This window comes from Kogia breviceps, chromosome 15 (assembly GCF_026419965.1).
Source record: "Kogia breviceps isolate mKogBre1 chromosome 15, mKogBre1 haplotype 1, whole genome shotgun sequence".
In the NCBI taxonomy this organism is placed as follows: Eukaryota; Metazoa; Chordata; class Mammalia; order Artiodactyla; family Physeteridae; genus Kogia; species Kogia breviceps.
Window position 1 is genome coordinate 44,019,108 of NC_081324.1, and position 19,034 is coordinate 44,038,141.

The following is a 19,034-nucleotide window of genomic DNA, read 5'->3' on the forward strand; positions in this document are numbered from 1 at the left end:
TTGTGCTACATTTAAAAATTCAATAAAATATCTTGTAAGCTTACTATGAGAACAAAAAGATACAATATTTGTAAGGACAGGTACATTTTAGGTCCTTGGTAAATGTTAGTTCCCCTTAAGAAGATGATAGAGAGTTCTCTGGCCAAAGCAATCCATTAAGGCTTTGTAGGATGTAGTAGTGGTAAAATGAGCTTCCAAAGAAAGTAAAGATTTCAGAATTTGGATCAAAGGGAATAGGCAAGAGAGTAGTGGGTATTCCAGGAAGTAACTTTATATATGAATGAAAATTTCCCAAGTTGGGAAATATGAACTGCATATAGTTAGTTTGGCTACAGTATAAAATGTATAAAGGGGGAATAAAGGTTGAATTGTAAAGCTCTATTGTGGAGGGCCTTAAATGCCAGGTGAAAGTTTGGCATTTACTTGGTAGGCATTCAGTCATTAACTTTGGAACTGCTCTCAGAAGAGGTATAATCAAGACACGACTATGTGATGATTATTTTCATGTACTATACTGTGGCTGAGTTTGATGAGCAGGGAGAAAGGGAGACTAATAGTTTTCTTCCAAACTGAGAATAAAGAATTGAAGTAATGTTAGGCTAACTAGATAATTTTACCTTATTGTATCTGTCTTGGTTTTTTTTAGAGTATAAATTGTCCTGAGAGTGAATAGGTTTTAAAAAGCTTTATTTGGAATTAGAGAATCATAACACTGGGAGAGGGTCTTAGATTAAATTTGTAATTTTTACTTCTTTAGTCACAGAATATTAAGACACACAGCAGTCATTTGTACCAGTCGATCTTTGAATGTGCGAGCCACTGTCTGCAGAAGTAATTCTCTTGAAGATGAGGAGGGCAGAGGAGGCAATATGCTAGTCTTTGTGGATGTGGAAAATACGAATACCGTAAGCTGGTTTAAAACTAAGTTTTGTCTTTAATTATATTTTAAGTGTTTCCTTTTTTTTGTAATGATTTTTTTTTCCTTCACAAAACAACATAAGCTAGGAATTTAGGAATGTTCATATAGAATAGAATGTAAAAACATGTTAATTCTCAATTTGCTTCATAATTTTATCCCTCAGTACTTCAAATAAAAGGATCTAGTGGTATTAATATGGTACATAATCATATGGTATATGGCCATATACCAGTAATTCACCCCAAAAAAGATCTCATAAAGTGTTTTCTAGTCTCACCGTTGAGGATGTGTTTTGATGTGCTTAAATTTACAAAGTTCTGTTAGGATTTCACATTCAGTATTAACTTGGTAACCCCTCACTTATACATTTCCAACAGTACCATTTCCTTTATATAAAGCATTTCAAACATTTTATCATTCTGTTTATTTACTCTAAATATCAAAATGAATATTCTTGAAGAAGGAGATGTGATCTTATTAAAGTAGAATCTTAACTTCATATTGATTCAGTTTAGATACCTATTTGAAATGTTACTTATTATTTCTGTAATGTCTTTTTTCTTTTAGCTTCATAAATTTGTATGGTCACTTCATTTTAGGACATTTAAGGTCAATGTGCTGATACTTCAGTGATCTTCCCAAAAAATCAATATTTGTAAGATTAAGAACATTTGAATAATTTCAAATTAGCTCCTATTCAGGAGAATAAAAAATATATGCAATTTAAATAATTTTATGTACATTGACTGTATATTGGGATTCTGTTCTTTGTTGCTTTTTACCTTAACAGGAATGTGAGAGAAAGATCAGAAGAAATAAAAGTGCTATGGTTTTGATTAAAAATTGGCAGCAAATAGTTTTTGATATATTAAATAACTCATTATAATAGATTCTAATAACTGAATGCCTTTCAATATTAAAAAATTTGCCACTGGGAGTATATTATAATTAAATCTATTTCATGAAAAAAATGATGACTTACGTGTTTTAAGAATGTTTATAGAGGGATTTAATTTACATTTCTGAAATGTATTGTTAATTTATTTCAAAATAAAAATTTCATCTTATGTTAATTGATACTGACTTTGGTAGCAGTGTCATTCTCATTACAATATTGTACGTTAGTGCTCCTAAATCCTGAATGACTCTCTTATTTCTTTTACATAGAGTGAAGCAGGTGTTAAGGAATTCCATATAGTACAAGTATCAAGTAGTAGCAAACACTGGAAGTTACAGAAATCTGTAAATCTCTCTGAAAACAAAGGTTTGTGCCTTTTTCCCTCTTCATAATAAATTTTGATATCTTCCTTTGTTGATTTTATTTTTTTCAGAACAGTACCAGAATATCATAAGATTATTGGTGCCTTTTTTTTTTTTACTCATTTAAATATCTGTATATACTTTTCAATAATTATATCATATATCATATCAAAGTCCTTTTTTTTAACATCTTTACTGGAGTATAATTGCTTTACAACAGTGTGTTAGTTTCTGCTGTATAACAAAGTGAATCAGCTATACGTATACATATATCCCCATTTCTCCTCCCTCTTGCGTCTCCCTCCCACCCTCCCTATCCCACCCCTCTAGGTGGGCACAAAGCACCAAGCTGATCTCCCTGTGCTATGCTGCTGCTTCCCACTAGCTATCTGTTTTACATTTGATAGTGTATATATGTCCATGCCACTCTCACACTTCATCCCAACTTACCCTTCCTCATCCCCGTGTCCTCAAGTCCATTCTCTATGTCTGTGCCTTTAATCCTGTCCTGCCCCTAGGTTCTTCAGAACCATTTATTTTATTTTTTAGATTCCATATATATGTATTAGCATATGGTATTTGTTTTTCTCTTTCTGATTTACTTCACTCTGTATGACAGTCTCTAGGTCCATCTACCTCACTACAAAGAACTCATTTTTGTTTCTTTTTATGGCTGAGTAATATTCCACTGTATATATTGCCACACCTTCCTTATCCATTCATCTGTCGATGGACAGTTAGGTTGCTTCCATGTCCTGGCTGTTGTAAATAGAGCTGCGATGAACATTGTGGTACATGACTCTTTCTGAATTATGGTTTTCTCAGGGTATATGCCCGGTAGTGGGATTGCTAGGTCATATGGTAGTTCTGTTTTTAGATTTTTAAGGAACCTCCATACCATTCTCCATAGTGGCTGTATCAATTTACATTCCCACCAATAGTGCAGGAGGGTTCCCTTTTCTCCATGCCCTCTCCAGCATTTATTGTTTGTAGATATGTTGATGATGGCTATGCTGGTGTGAGGTGATACCTCATTGTAGTTTTGATTTGCATTTCTCTAATGATTAGTGATATTGAGCATCCTTTCATGTGTTTATTGGCAATCTGTATATCTTCTTTGGAGAAATGTCTGTTTAGGTCTTCTGGCCATTTTTGGATTGTGTGGTTTCTTTTTTTGATATTGAGCTGCATGAGCTGCTTGTGTATTTTGGAGATTAATCCTTTGTCAGTTGCCTTCGTTTTCAAATATTTTCTCCCATTCTGAGGGTTGTCTTTTCATCTTGTTTATGGTTTCCTTTGCTGTGCAAAAGCATTTAAGTTTCATTAGGTCCTATTTGTTTATTTTTGTTTTTTTTTCCATTTCTCTAGGAGGTGAGTCAAAAAGGATCTTGCTGTGAATTATGTCATGGAGTGTATCTGCCTATGTTTTCCTCTAAGACTTTTATAGTGTCTGGCCTTACATTTAGGTCTTTAATCCATTTTGAGTTTATTTTTGTGTATGGTGTTAGGGAGTGTTCTAATTTCATTCTTTTACGTGTAGCTATCCAGTTATCCCAGCACCACTTATTGAAGAGGCTGTCTTTTCTCCATTGTATAGTCTTGCCTCCTTTATCAAAGATAACGTGACCATATGTGCATGGGTTTATCTCTGGGCTTTCTGTCCTGTTCCATTGATCTATATTTCTGTTTTTGTGCCAGTACCATACTGTCTTGATTACTGTAGCTTTGTAGTGTAGTCTGAAGTCCGGGAACCTGATTCCTCCTGCTCCGTTTTTCTTTCTCAAGATTGCTTTCACTATTGGGGGTCTTTTGTGTTTCCATACAAATTGTGAAATTTTTGGTTCTAGTTCTGTGAAAAATGCCATTGGTAGTTTGATAGGGATTGCATTGAATCTGTAGATTGCTTTGGATAGTGTAGTCATTTGCACAGTGTTGATTCTTCCAATCCAAGAACATGGTATATCTCTCCATCTGTTTGTATCATCTTTAATTTCTTTCCTCAGTGTCTTAACAGTTTTCTGCATACAGGTCTTTTGTCTCCTTAGGTAGGTTTATTGCAAGGTATTTTATTCTTTTTGTTGCAGTGGTAAATGGGAGTGTTTCCTTAATTTCTCTTTCAGATTTTTCATCATTAGTGTATAGGAATGCAAGAGATTTCTGTGCATTAATTTTGTATCCTGCTACTTTACCAAATTCATTGATTAGCTCTAGTAGTTTTCTGGTAGTATCTTTAGGATCCTGTATGTATAGTATCGTGTCATCTGCAAACAGTGACAGTTTTACTTCTTTTCTGATTTGTATTCCTTTTATTTCTTTTTCTTCTCTGATTGCTATGGCTAAAACTTCCAAAACTGTGTTGAATAATAGTGGTGAGAGTGGGCAACCTTGTCTTGTTCCTGATCTTAGTGGAAATGGTTTCAGTTTTTCACCATTGAGAACGATGTTGGCTGTGGGTTTGTCATATATGGCCTTTATTATGTTGAGGTAAGTTCCCTCTGTACCTACTTTCTGGAGGGTTTTTATCATAAATGGATGTTGAATTTTGTCAGAAGCTTTTCTGCATCTATTGAAATTATCTTATGTTTTTTTTCCTTCCTTCAGTTTGTTAATAGTTTATCACATTGATTGATTTGTGTATATTAAAGAATCCTTGCATTCCTGGGATAAACCTCCCTTGATCATGGTGTATGATGTTTTTAATGTGCTGTTGGATTCTGTTTGCTAGTATTTTGTTGAGGATTTTTGCATCTATGTTCATCAGTGATATCGGCCTGTAGTTTTCTTTTTTTGTGGTATCTTTGTCTGATTTTGGTATCAGAGTGATGGTGGACTTGTAGAATGAGTTTGGGAGTGTTCCTCCCTCTGCTTTAGTTTGGAAGAGTTTGAGAAGGATAGGTTTTAGCTCTTCTCTAAATGTTTGATAGAATTTGTCTGTGAAGCTATCTGGTCCTGGGCTTTTGTTTTTTTGGAAGATTTTTAATCACAGTTTCAATTTCAGTGCTTGTGATTGGCCTGTTTATATTTTTTATTTCTTCCTGGTTCAGTCTTGGAAGGTTGTGCTTTTTCTAAGAAGTTGTCCATTTTTTCCAGGTTGTCCATATTTTTGGCATAGAGTTGCTTATAGTAGTCTCCCATGATCCTTTGTATTTCTACAGTGTCAGTTGTTACTTCTTCTTTTTCATTTCTAATTCTTCTCCCTTTTTTTTCTTGATGAGTCTGGCTAATGGTTTATCAATTTTGTTTATCTTCTCAAAGAACCAGCTTTTAGTTTTATTGATCTTTGCTATTGTTTCCTTCATTTGTTTTTCATTTATTTCTGATCTTATCTTAATGATTTCTTTCCTTCTGCTACTTTGGGGTTTTTTGTTCTTTCTGTAATTGCTTTAGGTATAAGGTTAAGTTATTTATTTGAGATGTTTCTTGTTTCTTGAGGTAGGATTGTATTGCTACAAACTTCCCTCTTAGAACTGTTTTTGCTGCATCCCAGAGGTTTTGGGTTGTCATGTTTTCATTGTCATTTGTTTCTAGTTTTTTGTGGGGTTTTTTGTTTGTTTTTTTTTGTGGTACGTGGGCCTCTCACTGTTGCAGCCTCTCCCGTTGCGGACCACAGGCTCCGGACGGGCAGTCTCAGCGACCATGGCTCACAGGCCTAGCCGCTCCGCGGCATGTGGGATCTTCCCAGACCGGGGCACGAACCCGTGTCCCCTGCATCGGCAGGTGGACTCTCCCAGTGCACCACCAGGGAAGCCCTAGCTATTTTTTGATTTCCTCTTTGATTTCTTCAGTGTTCTCTTGGTTGATTAGGAGTGTATTGTTTACCCTCTATGTGTTTGTATTTTTTCCAGATTTTTTTCCTGTAATTGATATCTGTTCTCATAGCGTTGTGGTTGAAAAAGATACTCGATGCAATTTCAGTTTTCTTTAATTTACCAGGGCTTGATTTGTGACCCACGATATGATCTATCCTGGAGAATGTTCCATGAGCACTTGAGAAGAATGTGTAATCTGCTGTTTTTGGATGGAATGTCCTATAAATATCAATTAAGTCCATCTTGTTTAATGTATCATTTAAAGCTTCTGCCTCCTTATTTATTTTCACTTTGGATGATCTGTCCATTGGTGAAAGTAGGGTTTTAAAGTCCCCTACTATGATTCTGTTACTGTCAATTTCCCCTTTTATTGCTGTTAGCATTTTCCTTATGTATTGAGGTGCTCCTGTGTTGGGTGCATAAATATTTACAACTGTTAAATCTTCTTGGATTGATCCGTTGATCATTATGTAGTGTCCTTCTTTGTCTCTTGTAATAGTCTTTATTTTAAAGTCTATTTTGTCTGATTCGAGAATTGCTACTTCAGCTTTCTTTTGATTTCCATTTGCATGGAACATCTTTTTCCATCCCCTCACTTTCAGTCTGTATGTGTCCCTGGTCTGTAGTGGGTCTCTTGTAGACACCATATGTATGGGTCTTGTTTTTTATCCATTCAGCCAGTCTGTGTCTTTTGGTTGGAGCATTTAATCCATTTACATATAGGGTAGTTATCAATATGTATGTTCCTGTTAGCATTTTCTTAATTGTTTTGGGTTTGTTTGTCTTTTCCTTCTCCTGTGTTTCCTGCCTGGAGAAGTTCCTTTAGCATTTGTTGTAGAGCTGGTTTGGTGGTGCTGAATTCTCTTAGCTTTTGCTTATCTGTAAAGGTTTTAATTTCTCCATCGAATCTTAATGAGATCCTTGCTGGGTAGAGTAATCTTGGTTGTAAGTTTTTCCCTTTCATCACTTTAAATATGTTCTGCTACTCTTTTCAGGCTTGCAGAGTTTCTGCTGGAAGATCAGCTGTTAACCTTATGGGGATTCCCTTGTCTGTTAATTGTTGCTTTTCCCTTGCTGCTTTGAATATTTTTTCTTTGTATTTAATTTTTGATAGTTTGATTAATGGGTGTCTTGGCGTGTTTCTCCTTGGATTTATCCTTTGTGGGACTCTCGGTGCTACCTGGACTTGATTGACTATTTTTTTCCCCATATTAGGGAAGTTTTTAACTGTAATCTCATCTAATATTTTCTCAGCCCCTTTTTTATTCTCCTCTTCTTCTGGGACCCCTATAATTTGAATGTTGGTGCGTTTAATGTTGTCCCAGGGGTCTCTGAGACTGTCCTCAACTCTTTTCATTCTTTTTTCTGCATTCTGCTCTACAGTAGTTATTTTCACTATTTTATCTTTCAGGTCACTTATCTGTTCTTCTGCCTACGTTATTCTGCTGTTGATTCTTTCTAGAGAATTTTTAATTTCATTTATTGTGTTGTTCATCCTGGTTTGTCTGCTCTTTACTTCTTCTAGGTCCTTGTTAAACGTTTCTTGTATTTTCCCCATTCTATTTCCAAGATTTTGGATCATCTTTACTGTCATTACTCTGAATTCTTTTTTAGGTAGACTGCCTATTTCCTCTTCATTTGTTTGTTTCGGTGCATTTTACTTTGCTTCATCTGCTGTGTATTTCTCTGTCTTCTCATTTTGCTTAACTTACTGTGTTCGGGGTAAGATCAGGTTACGTTTTGCAGGCTGCAGGTTCGTAGTTCCATTGTTTTTGGTCTCTACTCCCAGTGGGTAAGGTTGGTTCAGTGTGTTGTGTAGGCTTCCTGTTGGAGGGGACTGGTACCTGTGTCGTGGATGAGGCTGGATGTTGTCTTTCTGGTGGGCAGGATCATGTCTGGTGGTGTGTTTTGGGGTGTTGGTGAACTTATTTTGATTTTAGGCAGCCTCTCTGCTGATCGGTGGATTTGTGTTTCTGTCTTCCTAGTTGTTTGGCATACAGTGTCCAGCACTGTAGCTTGCTGGTAGTTGAGTGCAGCTGCGTCTTAGCATTGAGATGGAGATCTCTGGGAGAGCCTTCACCATTTGATATTACATGGGGCCGGGAGGTCTCTGGTGGACCAGTGTCCTGAACTTGGCTCTCCCACCTCAGAGGCACAGCCCTGACACCTGGCTGGAGCCCCAAGAGCCTTTCATCCACACGGCTCAGAAGAAAAGGGAGAGAAAGAAAAGAAAAGAAAGAAAGAAAGAAATGAATAAATAAAATAAAATAGTTATTAAAATAGAAAAAATTATTAAAAATAAAAAAAACGAAAGTAATTTAAAAAGAGGGAGAGAAAGAAGAGAGCAACCAAACGAAAAAGCAAATTCCACATTGATAAGAGGTGCTAAAAAGTATACTAAAAAAGAAAAAAGGACAATCAGAACCCTAGGACAAATGGCAAAAGCAAAACTATACAAACAAAATCACACAAAGATGCATACACATACACACAAAAAGAGGAAAAGGGAAAAAATATATATATATAATATATATATATTATATATATATATATAATAAAAAAAGGAAAAGAGCAAACAAATCAGTAAACAAATCTACCAGTGATAATAAGCTCTAAAAACTAAACTACGATAAACATAAAACCAGAAGCAAATTAGACACAGAAAGCAAACACAGTTTCTCCCAAAGTCCATCGCCTCAGTTTTGGGATGATTTGTTGTCTATTCAGGTATTCCACAGATGCAGGGTACATCAGGTTGATTGTGGAGATTTAATCCTCTTCTCCTGAGGCTGCCAGGAGAGATTTCCCTTTCTCTTCTTTGTTCGCCCAGCTCCTTGGGTTCAGCTTTGGATTTGGCCCCGCCTCTGCCTGTAGGTCGCCTGAGGTCGTCTGTTTGCCAGACAGGACGGGTTTAAAGTAGCAGCTGATTAGGGGGCTCTGGCTCACTCAGGCCAGGGGGGAGGGAGGGGTACGGATGCGGAGCAAGCCTGCGGTGGCAGAGGCTGGCGTGACGTTGCACCAGCCAGCCTGAGGTGCACCATGTGTTCTCCCAGGGAAGTTGTCCCCGGATCACGGGACCCTGGTAGTGGCGAGCTGCACAGGCTCCTAGCAGGGATGGTGTGGATAGTGACCTGTGCTTGCACACAGGCTTCTTGGTGGCTGCAGCAGCAGCCTTAGCATTTCATGCCCCTCTCAGGGGTCTGCGCTGATAGCCACAGCTTGCGCCTGTCTTTGGAGCTCGTTTAGGTGGTTGATGACTTTCTTATAATTAACTTTTGTAAGCATTACATTGTGCTTTCATTACTTTCCATGACTGTAAGTGAAGTTACCGTGTTAATCGATTCTTTCCCATCTTTTTATTCCACATCTTTTCTATTTGTATTTTTTTTTCTTCTTTAAAAAATTCAGTTGTAAAATCAGTGCCTGAATACATGGTCACTGTCAAAATTTCAAACAGTACAGAAACATATAGCCTAGAATTGAAAGTTTCTCTTTGTTTCCTTTACTATTGGAAAGCTGGTTTTTCTGTGTGTAACCAAACTTGTGTGTTGACTGGCTTTTCTGTGTATTTGCATACCCATATAACTTTAAACAAAAGAATATGCACACTTGTGGTACATACTGTCAAATTGTTTTTCAAAATATTTCCATCATTTTATCATCCTGCTAGTAGTATGAAAGTGCTTAGTGCTTGTAAGAGTAGTTTGAAGCTGGCAAAATATTTACTGTTTCTGGAAAGAATTGTACAGTTATTTTAAAAGATTAAAAAAAGCCCTTACCTAGCCTCTTAGTAATTCTTATTTTTGGAATTTATACAGGAATTAATTCAAAATGTAAGAAGATCCATATATTCAGAGCAGTTTATTGTAAGATTATATTTAATAGGGAAAAATCAAATGGAGCTTTAATGTGAATTAAGCTACAACTCAGATTATTTTGTGGTCATTAAAATATTTAAGCTTTTAAAATGTGTCGTGGGCTTCCCTGGTGGCACAGTGGTTGAGAATCCGCCTGCCAATGCAGGGGACATGAGTTCGTGCCCCTGTCCACATGCCGCGGAGCGGCTGGGCCTGTGAGCCATGGCCACGGAGCCTGTGCTCCGCAACGGGAGAGGCCACAACAGTGAGAGGCCCACGTACCACAAAAAAAAATAAATTAATTAAAAAAATAAAAATAAAATGTGTCACAATAGTGGGAAAATGCATTATAACAAAATATGTGCATATAGTAATATTGGTATAAATCATCCATATGAAAAAAATATTGATAGGAAATGAAGAAATGATAGAGTGGTGGAATTGTGGTGTCCCTGGCTTCCAAGTTCTAATTTTTCAAATTTTCTGTTTATCTATAATGTCGTACATATCTAAATATATGTGTGCATATGAACATGCATTTCAAGAAAATTTAATCTTACTCTTCTAAAGAGCTGAATGAAATTTGCTTTATTGAGAGGAAAGCAAAGATGTTTTTCATTGAACACTTTATAATTATGAAATATTTTCCAGTTTGACTGAAAAAGTCTGAGTAATGAATTAGGTTTTACCATGTTATAAACTGAGAAGGATACTTGAAATTTTCTCTTTTCTTTTCCTAGATGCCAAACTTGCCAACAGGGAGAAGGGAAAGTTTTGCTTCAAGGCAATACGATGTAAGGAGGGAGAAGGTAAATTCATTTTACTGATATACTTTCTTAAATGGTCATTTTATATTTCATGCCAATGATATGATTAGTTTGTTCTCCCCTGTTTTTCAGTTGCTACACAGTCCTCAGAAAAATATACCTTTGCAGATATCATCTTTGGAAATGAACAGGTATGCGAATAAGCACAATAACGTTTGATTTTAAAAGTCACAGTCTGGAGTATCTTGACTGTTTTGGTAAAACTATTGCTTTAGTAATCCTCAAATTCTTCGGTGGATGAACATGTCAGCTTTGTTGGGTTTTGCAACTTGTCTTCATGCCCCAAAGCAAACAAAAATGCTATATGGAATATAGCATTTTAATTAGTTATTTAAATTTAACTTTCTTTTTTATGTAAGATACTCATGAAATAAGTTTAGTCCTTGGGATTAAAGTAAGAAACAGGATTATATGAAGAAACCTGTTTATTTGGGAATGTGGTCACAGTGGAACATACAGATGATAACCCTCAGGATTTGGGAATATCATATGGTTCTGTGACCCAAATAATAAGCTGTTTTGTAATTTTAAATGTATTATTGACTAGGGCAGTGATACTCCCAATAATTATATGTTAGAACCACCTTGAGAGTGGTTTTCAAACTTTGAAATAATGTGCATGTAAGTCACCTGGGGATCTTGTTAAAATGCAAATTCTCAGTCAGTGGGACTGGATGAGACCTGGGGTTCTGAATTGCTAAAGCTCTGAGGTGATCTTGAGGTTATCAGTCTGCACTCTCTATTTTTTAAAAATTTATTTATTTTATTTTTGGCTGTGTTGGGTCTCCGTTGCTGTGCACAGGCTTTCTCTAGTTGCGGCAAGTGGGGGCTGCTCTTTGTTGTGGTGCGCGGGGCTTCTCATTGCAGTGCCTTCTCATTGTCGCGGAGCATGGGCTCTAGGTGCGTGGGCTCTAGAGTGCAGGCTCCGTAGTTGTGGTGCGTAGGCTTAGTTGCTCCGCAGCAGGTGGGATCTTCCTGGACCAGGGCTCCAACCCATATCCCCTGCATTGGCAGGCAGATTCTTAACCACTGCGCCACCAGGGAAGAGCTCCCTACACACTCTATTTTTTATCTAGAGAATTTTTATAAAAATGAAAGCTTTGCTGTCCCACCTCTAAAGCTCTGGCTCATACTTTGGGTAGAGTTTGGGAATACACATTTTCATCCAGCTCTGCAGATAATCTGAAGAGGTGATTTGGGGACATGCTTTGAGAAATAGGACCAAATTCCCTGTCATTTTGTGCTGTTACTGGTATTATTTCTTTGTGTTCTTCTCCTTGATAATTCCAAACATACTTAGACTTTTGTATTGTGCTTATCATTTGCCTTCATCTGACCCACTCTTTGTACTATCTTTTGACCATTTGAGGAAGCAGCTATTTAGAAATATCCCAGCACACCGAAAGTCCAATAATTCCAGAATTAGTATGACTTTTGGACACTGTGCTTCCTTGCTTCCTGAATGGTTGAATTTTGGCTTATAGGACTTCAGTTGTTTGTTTTGTTCGTGTCTTGTTAAAAAAATTCCCTAGAAACATCATGAGGACCCTTCAATTATATTAAGGTTGTAATTTTTATTGTATTTATTGTTAATAATTTTGTATAGGAGCACTGCAGATGGCATAAAGAAAGACATTTTCCCTTTTGATGAATCTGAGTAAATAGAACTTACCAGGCACTACACGTTACTGAGATAACTGTGTGGACAGTGGTTTATCAGAAAAAGTTCATGTCTAAGGGGGAAAATATATGTATTTATTATTTAATAATTAACTTGAAGCTTAACAGCTATATAATATAGTTTGCAGGAAATTGTTAAGTGTAGAGATTTTACTATGAAACACAGTAGTCATTAATTAAGGGAAATTCTGTAGTTCTGAGTCTGTTTAAAAATCTTTTCTCTTGTTCTCTCCCTTCAAGTATAAAAGCCAGGTTAATGCCAGTGCCTTCATTCATTCTGTTTCATTGGATATCACTTAGTCTTCCAAGTATTTGAATGGGAAATATTTGTTATTTTTAATAGTTAAAAAAATCATAGTTTCCTTTTAACAATTTACTTTTTTAAAAATTGAGGTATAGTTAATTTACGATGTTTTATTGGTTTCAAGTATACAGTAAAATGATTCAGTTATACATATATATGTTGTTTGTCAGATTCTCAACAATTCACTTTTTATTCATTTTCTTAGAGATACCCATTTGCCCTCCCTGGATACTTAGAAGGTCCAAGCCAGTGTCATGGAAGTGTAGATCTATGAATTTGAGCTTCGAACTTTAAGATTCAGGGTAATTTGTACCAAATATTTTAGATATTCAAGTCTTAGGGTGGCCTCCTTGTATTCAACCAAATTGATAAGAAATTACTGAATAAGCCTTTTGGGTATATGTAAGTTGTAGAAATATAAATTTTGGCAGTGTATATCTAATTGAAAACACATACAGACAAACAATTTTCTTTTAACAGATAGTAAGTTCAGCAAGCCCATGTGCAGACTTCTTTTATCGAAGTTTATCCTCTGAATTGAAGAAACCACAAGCCCAGTCTTCTCTGCATACAGAAAAACAGTCAATAGAGGACACTATGAGATTAATTCAGAAGTGCAATGAGGTGGATTTGAATATTGTTGTATTGTGGAAGGTATGTGTTGTTAAATTATTTCAGCAAGCCTCACTTACACTTGTTTCTTAAGCTGAAGAGTAAATGTAAGCTGCTGTTTATATTTTCTCTGCTTAAATTTTCCAATTTGAATATTGAAGTAGTTTTATAAGTTTTTTAACAGTTCCAAAATAACTTTTATTTTTTGCCTAAAGGGAAGAATTCACTCAAATTATATGACTTTCTTCTGTGTTACTTATTACTTGTAAGAGGTACTGAGAATATTGTAGACATGATAAGCTCCATGAAAGCAATAATGCTATTATCAAACTCTTTATTGTGAGCATTTTCAAACTCTGAAAAAAGGAAAGATAGCACTATGAACCTCTAAGTACCCATTACTTAGGCTCCAACAGCCACTAATTTGCTGCTGTTAATTTTCACCTATTCCTTTACTTTATTTTATTTTTACCTTTCTTTATTTTTTAGCTGTAGTATATATTTTTTAATGACATATTTCATCTGCTTTTATGTGTACTTCTAGCAGATGAGGACTTTTCTTGTTTAATATAACCCCACCATATTATTATCTCTATGCTTTTATATATACTTCAAGAAGATGAGGACTTTCTTGTTAAATATAAGCCCACCATATTACTGTCTCACCCAAATTAACAGTAATTCTTTACAGTTATCTAGTCTGTGTTGAAATTTTTCAGATTATTTGAAAATATTTTAATTAAAAAAAAATCAGATTCAACTAAGATTTGCACATACACATGGCAAACCAGAATGAGGTTGTTTGGGTATTGATCTTCCCTAAAGTTAACTATAATGCAGAAGAGGTTTATTTTTCGCAGTACACCCTTTTGTATCTTAAGTATGTATCTTTTTTTTCCACTGTAGAAATGATTCTGCAGTGAAATTTAGGATCTTGCCCAGGGATATTCACCTGAACTATGTGAGGAGGTTTGATTTTGTATTGTCTGATATAAGGCCTAACATGGAGACATGCTCATAGTAGATGATTAGAACATGTTATTTTAAATTGATTCAGATGTTCTAAAGTGTTCTTTTTACTAAACTGCACACTTTTAAGTAAACTTCCCTGAAACCAAGCTGGCTTTACATGAATTTCAATAAAACTGCTTAAGCAAATTGATACTTTTGTTGACTATAGAAGGTGAAGGTGTTTAATGTTAAAAAGATAAGTTACACATTATTCGTTTGAAATCAAATGTTCTTGAAGCTTAGAATAAAGAGAATCCTGTTTTCAGGCTCAGTAGCATTGCCCATAATGTAAACCAACCATCCATTAAATGTATAGTAGACCTTTAGCATTTGTAGCTGTCACTCCACAGATTCCTGCCATGTGACAATTTGTAATATTTGTGAGACAAGATTTTGAGTAATGTGTGCTGTATTCTGTACTCATCATTGAGCACACAGTAACCTTGGTGGGGATGGGGTGGCCAGGGGTTATCTTTCAAAAAATCACCCTGAATAAAAGCCAGTTACTAGTATTGCTGATCATCATTGAAGAAGAAGAAGACTACCCAAGATTATGATACTCCTTAGTTAGAAAATGGAAGTTTGAATAGATTACAGGATGGGATATTAAGTTTGGTAGGGGCTAGTAGCTATGCTAAGTTTATTATTCAACTCATTTGAGGAAGTGACTAGTAGATTTTCTTTAGTGAAGGCTCTAGATAGTGCACAAAGGACCCCCTTGAATGAAAGAAAACTTGACAAGTCATTTAAGTTGTGGAGTTGATGCATAGGGAACATAGTACTCTAAAAATATATGATTCAGGAGAAAACTTAAGACCTTGGACAACAGTTTTGTAAAAAAAAATTAGTTGGTAAGGGGGTATAGTATAACTTATAACCAATCTTAACCAAAAATAAAGGTTTGTTTTGAAAAACTAAGACTTTGTGTAGGAAAGAGAATGCATTATAGGATTATGCATGGCTATGAGTGACTGTTGTTTGGTCCCTGAGACCACTGGAAAAGATGTGTGACCTGTCTCAGGACGTTATCTATCAGTTGTCATCCTTTCTTGATTAAAGGTCACTCCATCAAGTGTTTAACTCCTCCTGCATTTCTGGGTTGTGCATGGATGGGTGCTGAGCAGGTCCTGGGCCTGCCTCTGCCTTAGTGCAGCAGTTCTCCAAGTGTGATCCATGGATGACAAATTGTCACTCATGATAAGTATAGAAACTGAAAATAAACACTTAGGAATGTTTATAGCATTCTGACTGAGTAATTTTGAATCTGTTGAATCTAGTAGTAAAAGAAATTGGGCTTATCAAAAAAAAAAATTAAGCATCTGTATTTGCATAATGTGACAGTACCAGTATATACAGATTTTATTTTCTCCAACACAAAAGTTCAAGAAGAAAAGTTACGTGCTAGAGTGTTTTAATATAGATGAGATCAGTTCATTGTATAGGAAGAAAAAAAACCTTTTTTTTTCTTTTAAGCATATGTATCAGTACTTAAATTTAAGATCTTCAAGGACATGGCATTTCCACTTCTAGGATTTATGATTGTACTCACTGATTTTGCTCCACTATATGATAAACCCTGGTGCATTTCAGAAGCAAGACTATAAGAAAAAGCCTTTTGCCTGTATATTGGCAGTCCAGTAAAGAAAAAAACCTGTGTTATGGTAGGGCACTGTTCTTTTGGACTAGTTTCTTAAGCGCTCTAGAGAAAATTGGAAAAGATTTCAAGATGCGTCTCTCACGTATCCAGGCCAACTGTTTTATATTGAGGCAGAGCAGATTTTGACATACTTAATTGATTGAATGAATGAACAAAAGTAGAAATGCTGACACAGCCATGAGTGTTGGTAATTGATAGATATTAGCCATAATACCTCTGCTTTCCATCAGATACTGCATTGGTTACTTTTGGGTTTACTGCCAAGCAGGCTAACATTTTTGTGCTTTGTACTTCTTAGGCATACGTAGTGGAAGACAGTAAGCAGCTTATTTTGGAAGGTCAGCACCATGTTGTTCTTCACACTATAGGAAAAGAAGCTTTTTCATATCCTCAGAAACAGGTAATGTTTTATTTGCTATTTGTTTGCTTTGGGGCCTTCCTGTGAACTTGTGGGGTTTTTGTTTGGTTGTTTTTTTGTGTTTTTGAAGGTGTCTGGTTTGTGCAAGCTTTTTTTTTGGGGGGGGGGGGTACGCGGGCCTCTGACTGCTGTGGCCTCTCCCGCTGCGGGGCACAGGCTCCGGACACGTAGGCTCAGCGGCCACGGTTCACGGGCCCAGCCGCTCCGCGGCATGTGGGATCTTCCCGGACCGGGGCACGAACTCGTGTCCCCTGCATCGGCAGGTGGACTCTCAACCACTGCGCCACCAGGGAAGCCCCTGTGCAAGCTTTTATATTGGAATTTGAGTTGGGGCTTGGTGACAGAAAGCTGATTAAAATTAGAAATGAACATAAATTGATTTTAAAATTCACTAGCACTTCATAAGAGTATTGAGATGCATTTGTGATCTTGGGGTTTCCTAAGATATATTCTTTTTTTTTTTTTGCGCTACACGGGCCTCTCACCACTGTGGCCTCTCCTGTCCTGGAGCACAGGCTCCGGATAAGCAGGCTCAGCGGCCATGGCTCACGGGCCCAGCTGCTCTGCGGCATGTGGGATCTTCCCGGACCGGGGCACGAACCCGTGTCCCCTGCATCGGCAGGCGGGCTCTCAACCACTGCGCCACCAGGGAAGCCCCTAAGATATATTCTTTATTGAATCTAGAACTCACAGTTAGCTTGAGAGGAAGGGAACCATATTCTCTATATTATCTTGTTTGTTGTTTAACAGGCCCATACCCATGGGGCCTATCATACAGTGTAAACGATGGCCTCTGGAGTTGTGCAGCAGCTGGTAATACTGTTTATTTTCTTACTTTTCCTAAAATACTGTTTAATCTTACCAAAGTTCTCATAGTATGTGTAAATATTTAAACCCAAATCTGTTTCTTATTTTAAGAAAATTGTTTTTCTCAAACTGATTTGATCAGTTAAAAAAGTCCCGAGTTTTAATTGCAAATTGTCATATTTTGATAATTTCGAACATCTCAAGGCAAGATTTTTCACTTAGAAAATGAAACAAAGTGATTTCTATAAAATTCACTCAAGTTATAGTCCCATTTTACTAAAATACTGTGTAGGGCGTATCCTTTTTTTCCTCTGTATTTCACCTTTGAAATACTTTATATTCTCTTTATATGATTAACTGAGTTGGGAGATGCAGCATGTTCATCATACTAAGAATAATATATTTGGAGCCCAGAGACTTTCAGATTGATGACCTAGTGCAAGTTACTCGCATAACTTGATAAACTTTTAGCATACATATAAAACAGGGATAATAGTACTTTATACCTTGCCTCTCTTGTGATGGGACTGTCTGTCATAAGGTTTAATCAAACCCTTATTATAAAACTACTGTACAAATTGTCCAGCACTCATTGCGAAAATACTTGTTTCTTTTAAGCTAGAAGAGAAGGAAGCTCTTGTAAATATTCCCTCAGTAAATTAGCTTCAGGTTTTTGGTATCCTTTTCTGGCCGTTGTTCGTGTGTGTTCCTCCTGGTAAGTGGTATGTAGAGATTCATTTAGTATAATTTAGAAGTCTCAAATAACAGCATGTTTCTCTTAGATGATTAGATTGTAATAAACAATAGTACATTTTTTGAACTTTTTATTGAAGTGTAATGTAAATGCAGAATAGTGACTAGGTCATTGACTTTTCACCCATTGAAGAACACTGCAGTATAAGGAGGACCCAGATCAAGAAAGAGAACATGACCCGCACTCTGCAAGTTCTGCTCCTGCTCGCCTCCAGCACAAGTCCTCCCTCCTCCAGAGTAAACCTCTGGTCACTTTTCTCTCACTCATAAGTCAAAAGCAGTTTTAATTCTTGCTTTTGCAGCTCTATAAATCAAGGGTCAGCAAACTTCTTCTGAGAAAAGCCAGATGGTAAATATTTTAGACTTTGCTGGCTCAGAGTCTTTGTCAGAATTACTCATCTGTGTTGTTTGGAATCCAAAAGCAACCATAGCCAGTGTATAAACAAATAGATGTGGCTCTGTTTCCATAAAACTTTCTTTACATAAAGAGGAGGCAGGCTGAATTTGGCCCATGGGCTGTAGTTTGCCAGTCCTTGGTGTAGATCAGAATCCAGCTAGGCTAGCAGGAAATTAAGAAATCAAAATTTTCTGGACGGTGAAGGAAAATGGAGGAAAAACTTACCAAGAAAGAAATAATAATACTAGAAGTGGGACATGATTCTCTATTTTCACTTAGACGATAATAATATTTATTGAAATGTTTACATTGTGCCTCACGCTAGCTATATTGAGACTTTTACATGTGTGTTAACCTTCAGTTAATATAGTTGAGGCACTATAATCTGTAAAAACTCAGCAAGCTATTTTCAAAAATGACTCTTAAGGCAATTTTAGTTTTTCAACTATTAAAACAGATGCTATACAGTTGAATATCTATAGCCTAAGTACCAAGCAATTTTATTAGATGAGAACCACAGCAACTTTTGAAATTATTATTATTGTGAACCCCTTTTTTACGTATGAGGAAATTGTCTTAAAGTATTAAATAACTTATCCAAGATCACAGAGCTAATATGTGAGGTTGCTGGATTTCAAGTCTAACCCCAGCACATAATAATAAATAGAGAATGAATAAATGATTACAGATCCTAGTTTTTTTATCCTAGGTTGTATGTATTGC

At 36.4% G+C, this 19,034-nt stretch overlaps 1 protein-coding gene across 12 annotated transcripts in view; it reads left to right on the top strand.

Annotated features, from left to right (window-relative positions):
• Nucleotides 1-19,034, top strand: part of TRAPPC8 (trafficking protein particle complex subunit 8) — a 91,618-nt gene that overhangs the window by 62,688 nt on the left and 9,896 nt on the right. For all 12 annotated transcript variants that reach the window (XM_067014279.1, XM_067014277.1, XM_067014273.1 and 9 more), the window contains 6 exons: nt 758-905; nt 2,087-2,183; nt 10,586-10,654; nt 10,745-10,803; nt 13,137-13,310; nt 16,235-16,336. In XM_067014279.1, coding sequence (XP_066870380.1) covers nt 758-905; nt 2,087-2,183; nt 10,586-10,654; nt 10,745-10,803; nt 13,137-13,310; nt 16,235-16,336 — 649 coding nt within the window. The remainder of the gene's footprint in view (nt 1-757; nt 906-2,086; nt 2,184-10,585; nt 10,655-10,744; nt 10,804-13,136; nt 13,311-16,234; nt 16,337-19,034) is intronic.